The sequence below is a fragment of the Mirounga leonina genome, unplaced genomic scaffold, assembly GCF_011800145.1.
Source record: "Mirounga leonina isolate KUSES-001 unplaced genomic scaffold, KU_Mleo_1.0 Mir_115, whole genome shotgun sequence".
Taxonomy (NCBI): Eukaryota; Metazoa; Chordata; class Mammalia; order Carnivora; family Phocidae; genus Mirounga; species Mirounga leonina.
Window position 1 is genome coordinate 10,518,307 of NW_023270268.1, and position 9,005 is coordinate 10,527,311.

At 43.4% G+C, this 9,005-nt stretch overlaps 1 protein-coding gene across 8 annotated transcripts in view; it reads left to right on the top strand.

Annotated features, from left to right (window-relative positions):
* Positions 1–8,058, top strand: part of NKTR (natural killer cell triggering receptor) — a 54,652-nt gene extending 46,594 nt beyond the window's left edge. For 6 of the 8 annotated variants that reach the window (XM_034992940.1, XM_034992907.1, XM_034992930.1 and 3 more), the window contains 4 exons: positions 2,246–2,341; positions 3,089–3,145; positions 3,664–3,765; positions 5,233–8,058. In XM_034992940.1, coding sequence (XP_034848831.1) covers positions 2,246–2,341; positions 3,089–3,145; positions 3,664–3,765; positions 5,233–5,320 — 343 coding nt within the window. In that variant the 3' untranslated portion in view covers positions 5,321–8,058. Of the gene's footprint in view, positions 1–2,245; positions 2,342–3,088; positions 3,146–3,458; positions 3,766–5,232 lie in introns of those variants that run through there. The other 2 variants (XR_004677049.1, XM_034992920.1) reach the window with 2 other exon arrangements.
* Positions 8,059–9,005: the final 947 nt, after the last annotated feature.

The following is a 9,005-nucleotide window of genomic DNA, read 5'->3' on the forward strand; positions in this document are numbered from 1 at the left end:
AATCCTGAATTTACAGAATTATGTAGGATTTAGAGATCATTAATCTAACTCTCCATTTTACACAAGTGGAAGGTGGGGGCCAGAGAGGCCAAGTTAACCTGCCCAAGACCTGCATCTAGTTGATCTTTATTCAAGGGTTAGCAGGGAGGGGCATGGTAAAAATTTATTTATTTTGGTTCAGGTTGCATCTAACTTTTGTCATCAGCATAGACTGGATTGTGCAGAGAATGAGAATTTTTACAAAATCATGGTGATATGAAGTTAATAAGTAATTTGTATTCCTTTTTTTTCCTTGTAAATATTTCATGGTTTTACCTCACTATCTCTTAATTGCTCATATCCCTTAGTATATTGTGCTTGCTTTTCATCACTTGAGCCTAATAATATAGTAAAAATCTTTGGGATTTTCCCCCCCCTTTCTAGCTATTTATCTTCCCTTTCTCGCCTGGATTTCTTTAAAGATAGGAGACAACATTTGCCATCTGTAATAACTGTTTCCCATTTACTCTTTAGTTGCTTGCAGTCTGTCTTCTGCGCCTTCCCTCCCCCACATCTTCCTAAAAGGGCTATTTTCAGGTATTTCCTTCGCATGAGTGCCAGGGCATGTTTTCAGTCCTTTTGGCCCTCCTGGAACCTGCTAGCTAGCTCTCTTTGTCCCTCTCAGACCATTCCATGCTTATGTTGCGGGCTCTTTTTCCTCCTCCTGCCCTGAATCCCAGCAGGCCCAGAGAGCTGGTGAATCCTGGCCTTTTCTCTCTAGGTTCATATTCCTAGATGCAGGCACAATTGAGCTACTTTAGCCCCCCTGTTTGCTTAACGTCTGCCTTCCATTCATGCTCTGACAGTTCTGAGCTGCTGGTGATGCTGGCCACTCTCATTTAGCTTCCTACGGCTGCCTTTGGGGTGGGTGGCATTTCATGTGATAAATGAAGACAGGGTTAGAAAGCCTAAGGAATTTGCTTTAAGTTATGCAGCTAATGGGTAGTAGACCAGACAGCTAACCTTGCCTCCCTGTTTTGGTTACTCACCTGGCCGTGACTCCCCTACTAGGCTGTGAACTCACTGAAGTCTGGGACCATTTTCTACTCATCTTTCTGTTACCTCACAGAATCTGCTCTATAATTGTTTGTCGAGTAAATGACTAGAATCTTACTAGAACATAATGTGTTCATTCTCTTGTAGATAAACTGGAAGCAGAACATGTCTTCTAAAACATAAGTACATAGTAAATAAAATAAAACCTTTGAAGATGTTACATAAGTAGCCTAGACATAGGGATATCGTTCTGTCCTAAATGACAGGTAGAAAATTGGGGGAGAAGAGTGGGGAGCCAAGTGAATGCAGAGGGGCAGAATTGTACTACTTAAGTTCCTTGTTTTATTAAATACTAAATAGATTAAAAAAAATGATTAGGTATAAATAAATAATTTAAAATGTCATGTAGATTTTAAAAAATAAGCTTTGACATACCTGATACATCCCTACTACTCAATGCCACCCTACTTTCTCTCTTCTCTCCTAGAATTAAACATTATTATAAACTTTTTTTGTAGTTTTGTTGTTGTTGTTGTTTAAAGATTTTATTTATTTATTTGACAGAGCTAGAGCAGGAACACAAGCAGGGGGAGTAGGAGAGGGAGAAGCAGGCTTCCCGCTGAGCAGGGAGCCTGATGTGGGGCTCGATCCCAGGACCCTGGGATCATGACCTGAGCCGAAGGCAGACGCTTAACGACTGAGCCACGCAGGCACCCCTTTGTTGTTGTTCTTTAGTTTTGCCACAGATATTTCTGTTTGTATACAGTGTTTTTGCATGTCTTCAAACAAAATCTTTACAGATGTGCATACCTACATACATGTTCTATCTATGCATTTTTCACTCAACACTATGTTCTAAGAGATGTCTCTATTGATGTATGTAGCTGTACTTCATTTTCCTACTTGAGAGTATTTTACTGAATTTCTCTGCCCCCTGCCCCCCCCCCGCCCCATTCTATCATTAGTGGAGCTTTGGATTATTTCTTCTTCTGGTCTTACAAGTAGGACTCCAGTGAATACACCTTTATCAGCCTTTTCTGGCTTATTTCATTCTGTTCAATTTAAACCTTCATTAGCTGTCACTGTCAAACCTGCTATGAAGAGTTTGTGAACGACCTTTCCTTGTTGTGTTCTCCCCTTCCTGTCCCACTAGTAATCATTTGAACAGCATGGTGAGTTAACAATTATATTTTTTCACTCTCAATTGTAGATCAAGAAGCTATTCTAGAAGTCGGAGCAGAGGATGGTACAGCAGAGGCCGCACAAGAAGCCGGAGCAGTTCCTACCGCAGTTACAAAAGTCATAGGTGCGTGTGGGATCCCCACCCTGCCACGTGGTCTTCATCCTGTCTGCTTTTCAAGGCCTGCACAGGCGGAGTGGGGGAGCTTTTGAGAAGAATCCTGTCATTGCTGAATACCAGCAGTCAGTGCCTTCACCTCAGTCTAGTTGTTTCTTTCTAGGAACTGTCAGATTCTCACTGGCTATCCTCAGGATGTGATCTTATCAGAGTGAGGAAAGAGAAGCAGTAGAAATCCTTTAAAAAGGCCCTGCCCACTATCTCCCCACCCCCGACCTCCAGTATATCTTCCTTGACCTCAGTTCACATCTGCAGTCACCTCTTGGCTTGGGTTAGGGATTGGGATAGGAGGACTGATTGGTTAGTAGGGGGCCACGGGATGGAGCATGTGGGGGGGTGACCCCAGGTTTGTATTTCTCCCAGCTTCATCAAACCCTCTTTTGCCTCTGAGGTATTTTCCACTGCTGCAGCTTCATCCTACCTGCAGATATCTGACCTGTGCAGACTTCCCCTCCCCACCCAGTTAGAACCTCGCCAGTGACTTTGCTATGTGCACCTCATAGAAGAACAAAAGTTAATCAGAATGAAATCCAACATGCTTTTAAAAAATCCAACATATTTTTGATAAAGAAATGAAATAAATACACCTACTGGATTTCATTGTGTTTTTTCCTTGATGGGCAAATAAAAGTCTAGATTTTTGATATAACCTGTCCTGAGCCACAAAATGATGGTCCCTCATGTGATTCCTATTAGGACATCCAGCAGGAGCAGATCCAGGAGCAGCTCATACGACCCCCATAGTCGGTCCAGGTACGGACAGGGGGTGGGAACCACCTGTGGGGGCAGAATTGAAAGGCCTTGTTTTAAAAACCCTTCATTCCCTTTTAAAAAGTGTTGTAGGCTATTGAAAAATTTAAACACATGTATTTGTCTCATGAAATCATCTCCCATCTACGTGAGGTTTTTTTGACAGCTTTTATCTGTTGGCCCATTGTACTCTGGTGTCAGAGTGACAATTGATGTCCAGTTGTAATGGCAGGTATTTATTGAATATAATTGCCGAAGATCCACCAGATTCAGTCAGACTAAGTCAGTGCTAACTTTGTGATATTTTTCAATGCAGAAAAGAAATGAACATTTTTCTGTTTCATGCGGTAAGTCTCACTGGGGCACTTGTTAAACGTCTCCAGTACTTGCTGTGCACATGTGTCCTCACACAGTCATAGAGAGCCCATGTCCTCAGAGAACACTGAAGAGACCGTAAGAAGAAACGGAAGCCTGTGAGTGTTGGAGTGGGGATTAAGTGTGTGTGGTTGCCGTTGGAGCAGGTCCTGCACTTACGATAGCTACTACAGCACGAGTCGGAGTCGCAGCAGAAGCCAGAGGAGCGACAGTTACCGCCGAGGCAGAAGGTACAGCAGGCGATCCAGGTGCGTCTCCCCCCTTCAGGTCACTGCAAGGTACTGTGGGCACTTGGCGTGGGAGGTGACACACGGCTCGTAGAAGAGAAAGTGTAATCTTCTGAGGTCAGAAATATTTCTTCCTCTTGAGTTTCAGCAACCCACAGGCATCTCCTAGAGGTGGCTTTTGTATTAGGGGTTGCTGGGTCAGGTTTGTTGGTTATTGTTCATGTTTGAATCTAAAATGGATTCCGTAATATTTACATACCCTTGGAGAAAGAGTTTCTTTGGAAGGAGTAAAGAGAGAAGGCCACCCAGACCAAGCCCCACTCCTTTAAATAGGGCTACTTGCTAAAAATAGCAAAACCAATTTATTAGTTTTTTAAATTAAAAAAAAAAAAAAGTATACTAAAATGTCATCATTTGCTTTAACAGCAGGGTTGAGGTTTATATCATCAGTTTTAGTAAAAATACATTTTTATGTATTACAGATATTTATAGATATTACATTTTTATATAACCTATTTGGGCTGGTACTGCCAAAGTCTTAATGGCGACTTTTTGTAATGTCCCTTTCCTGGTCGCTTTTGGTCTTACCCTTCCCCATCTGTTGCAGCTACAGTCAGTGATCCTTGTCTAATATCAGTGTGATCTAGACACCTCCCTTGTTTGAAACTCTTGAAGGGTTTCCTACTGCCCAAAGGGGCAGGTCCAGCCTCTTTAGCATCCCGTGTAAGGCCTCTCCGCCTACCAACTCCAGCTGGGGCTTTTCTCTCTTCCCTCCTTTAATGTGCTAGAACCTGTCCTTCTGCTTGGAGATATACACACCTCTTGAAATGGCCAATTCCCACCTACCTACCCTATAGGTCTCAGCTGCAACCCGCTGCCCCAGGGGGCCATCCTGACTGATAACCCTGAGTTATACCACCCCCGCCTCCCCGCAGTGTGCCCTGTTTGCCTTGTCCACTATTCTGTGTGGTCCTTGAGTCCCAGGAAGCTATACTTTGTCTACCGTGTATGTCCCTAGCATCTAGCAAAGTGACTGGCTCCCTGAATATTTTTCAAAATAACTGGTGACCATTGCCAGGTCCTCTTGATGCAGTGTCCCAGTGGTCCTGTCCATGTCTTCCCCACCTTCACCCCTCATGGGATCCCCATTTTGGTTTCCATATTTTTAATGAAACTCTTCATGTACCTTTTTTTATCCCTTGCTTCCTCGGTCTAATTAAATATTGATGCTCATTTGCATGAGTGGATTTCAAGTAATTTCCCAAGATGCGATGTTTCTTTATCTTAATCTTGATATTACTGCCATGTGTCATTTAAAACATCTTTGAAAAGTCTACACTGTTGCCACCATCAGGACCCCACTCGTCCACCCACTGTGCTATGCCACATCAGTATTGCTTTCAAGCCACTCGTATCAAAAAAGAAGCTTCAAGAGGAATTCAGAGGGTTGAAGTTAAAAGGTGTCTGTATATTTCTTTTGTTACACAGGAGTTGTAGATCTTACGGCTCTGACAGTGAAAGTGACCGAAGTTACTCTCATCACCGGAGCCCCAGTGAAAGCAGCACATATAGTTGAAAATGTCCCCTTTTTTGATACAAATTATATCTTATTTGTAAATATCTGGTAACTTAAAAATGTAAGAAACTTAATGGCAGTCTGTTGTTCTATTTCAACATTAGAAATAAGTTTCGAAAATAGGCACTTCTTAATTGTTATTGTCCATTTACATGTGCACAGAATTTAAAATACAGATATGTCTCCTAAAAATATTTTTATGCCACATTTTACAGTAGCCAACTTCGGGAATGAATTTCATTTTCTTGAATCAAGAAATCATGAAATTTAAGTATAATTTGCAATATTATTTTAGACAGATTACTTCTTTCCATCTCATGTATTCCTTAGAATACAGATTCTTTTTGCCCGTTTTTCAGGTCTTAGCGTATATGCTGCCAAGCCCAGAACTGTGAAGAACTGCTAAAGGTGGCCAAATATTTATATACCAGTTACACCGTCTTATGCATATGTGCTCTTAGAAACAAACCACCCAGAATCGATACTGATGGTAGCCAGGAGTCTTAAGGCAGTGGCTCTGGAGTTCTTAACTCATTCCTTCCTTCTTGGTGGTCTCAGAGGGTCAGGAAAGTGGTCATCATACAGCCCACCGTCTGTATTACTCCAGGCTGGCGGGTGAGGTTGGGAAGAATAAATCAGCCTTAACTATAAATACCTGCACTGTCTCCAAGGCCCTAATGTTTTATGTGCTTTTTAATAAATACTATCAGAAGTTTAGATTGTAAAAAACAATTCTGTTCTGGTTCATCTTTGGGTGCTCGGTACCTTTTGGTGCCTCTTCAAGTATACTTTACATTAGAATCTCACAGGAGAGAGAGAAGTGATTTTTTTTTTTTTTTTTTTTTAATTCGCTGGCACCAGGCATGGTTCCTTCTGGGCTACATTCACTTTAAGTATCTGGAGGGTTTCTCTCAAGCTCAGGTGTGGCTTGGGGCCCCCTGGAGCAGGCAGGATTGGCACAGAGGGTCGCGTGGCCCCTCGGGCTTGCTGCACAGAACTGGCACGCGTGCCTCCGGGAGAGCGGATTGAAGAGTAGAATTCAGGGTACCGCCAGACCTCACTGCCACATCCCGGGGACATTTTGGAGGGCTTTCCAGTCTTTCAGGTTAAGGGAGCTCTACCACAACAGCGGCTGAGCTGTTCTAAGCACCAGCACGTTTGTCTTCTTTCCGCTGTGACTCACTCTGACTCCGTGAAGCTCACATGACATGATAAGTCCAGGGGAAGAGGGGTGTACAGGACTGCACAAATCACACTTTTTCAGTTTCGGGTGGTTCCTCCAAAAATGGTTTGACCTGTAAAAACTGGTGTTTTTTGGTTTTGGGGTTTTTTTAATCTTTGAGTTTTTTCCCCCAAGTGTACTTAATCACCTTAGTGCCAGTTTAAGCCAGTTGTACAGAAGAAATTCATATTGGATGTTTGATGTGGGACTCTGCTCCACCCTCCCCAGGCCTTGCTTGGGGTACTTGGGAAGTGGGAAAGAGCCCTCAGTTGGAGGGATCTGACAACCTTGATGGGTGGAAGGGTGACCTTGGATATATTAAAACCATCACCCATAAAAGGTTCATAAACAGGGTTAAATGGTCAGCTGTTTGCCAGGTTGATAGACGAGAGTGCATTAGGAAAACAGGACCCAAGTCAAACAGACGTACTTCCTAGTGAGTACAGAACAATGCATGATTCATGTGAAGGGTTTTCAAGTTGCCTGTAACACTCGGTGAAAAAAACCCTACATTCAGAAAGACAGAAACTGCCAAATCTAATTAGGTTAAGAAAAGTTACCCTTGGACAATGTATTCGTTTTCTACTGCTATGTAACAAACTACCCCACACTTAGCAGCTTAAAACAACACCCATTTCTTAGCTCACAGTTCTGTAGCTTGTGAGTCTGGCACAGTATGGCTGGATTCTCTGCTCAGGGTCTCAACAAGGCTGAAATCAAGGGTCAGCAGGGCAGCATCCTTTTATGGAGGCTCTAGGGAGGCATCTACTTCCAAGTTCATTTGGTTCCTTGCTGGTTGTCAGCCGGAGGCTTCTCCCTCAGCTCCTGAAGGCTGCTCACATTCCTTCGTGCACATTCCCCTCCATCTTCAAACCCTCAGTGGCCTTCCCATCCCCCTGCCTTCCTCCTTCATTTTTGAGGTTCGTGTGATTAGATCAAGCCAACTGATCAAGTCTCCCTATTTTTAGGTCGGCTCTGCCGTAGAACATAGCATAATCACAGGAGTGACTGCATAGGCGCAGGCTCGGATCGGGGCACAAAGCGAGGGGTGCGGGTGGGGCAGGCTGTCCTAGAACCCTGCCTACCCCAGACAATAACTGCCCACTGCCGGCGCGGGGTGGGGGGGGACTGTCATCCCAAAAAAGGTGGGCCCTGGAAGCCTCGATTGTTTCCTCCATGGAAAAGAACAGCCCTCAGCCGCAGCATTCAATTGTGTTTACTGAATGAACTACAGAAATAGCTTTTCTGCCTAGAGGGGATTGTTCTGTATTTTAAGTTATTTTTTAATAAAATTTAATTATGTTGTGTATTGTGCTTCTTAATAGAAAATGTATTGGACTGTTTTTGTAACGTCTTGTTTACTGCAAATGAAACATGATATAGCTGGTATTGTTCAAACCTGTAGAAAATACTTTTGTACATATTGGCAATATCTAATTTGTATACACTTCATTTAAATGTTCCTAAAACTTGAAAGGGGGACCTTGTAGAAATTAAAATATATACTTAGTCTAAATCTGTGCCTATTTCATCTTTCTTTACTCATCCAGACTTCAGATCTTTCTGAAATGGAAAAAGGAACCATTGCGTCCCTTTGCTGACCCAGCCAGTAAAGAGACGTCATTTCGGCAGCTCATTTTCATCCTGTCGCTGAGTGTTAGTGGTGGGGCATGAGGTGGAGCTGGAGGGAACCTCAGGCAGAGATCAAGATGTTCACCTCCCCGGGGAAGCACTGATGGTGCTTGGTCTCTCTTCCCTTGCAAACTCCGGATTTCCTCCCGGCTTTGTCGTCACTCCGCGGAGGTGACCTGCATACAGATGTCTCTGCCGAGGAAGGAGTAGGTCCCGTCTATCTGGAAGCTGCTGCCTAGGGACAGCACACTTACCAGCTGTACCACCGACAGCCCCACGCTTACCTCCCTGACATTCACTGGGCACATATCACTCGCTCCTAGAGAGAACGTTCTTGGTGATATTTTTAGTGTCCACATGAGAATTTGCAGGGCAAGTACAATTAACTTTGTTCTCCTCAGAACTCAGAGGAATTTGTGTTTTCTTTGTGAATACAACATAACCTCTCTCAGACTTGCAGAGATTCAGTTTTCAGAATTAACAGTAGACCTTCAAGTCAGAATCCCTGACAATAGTCAGATCTAGATGCACTAAAATTTAAAGAAAATTACAGCCTTTTTGCTGTAGGGAACTCCCCAAGTGAGGTTCCTTTTTAGTGAGCTCCAGCATTTTGTTCACATTCTGATAATGATCGCTTTGATCAGCTGGGCAGTACTGGAGGGAAATGTGTCAAGGACTTTGGTCTTGGCTGTTCTGAATTAGCTGGGCATTAAATAAGAGCTAAGAGAATTCAAGAAAAATGCCCCTATCACAAGTGACCATGAAAGCTGGCTTGGCATCACTGTTGGGAAGGGAGAGGAAGCTGTAGTTGGCGTAGAGAGAAACTTGCCA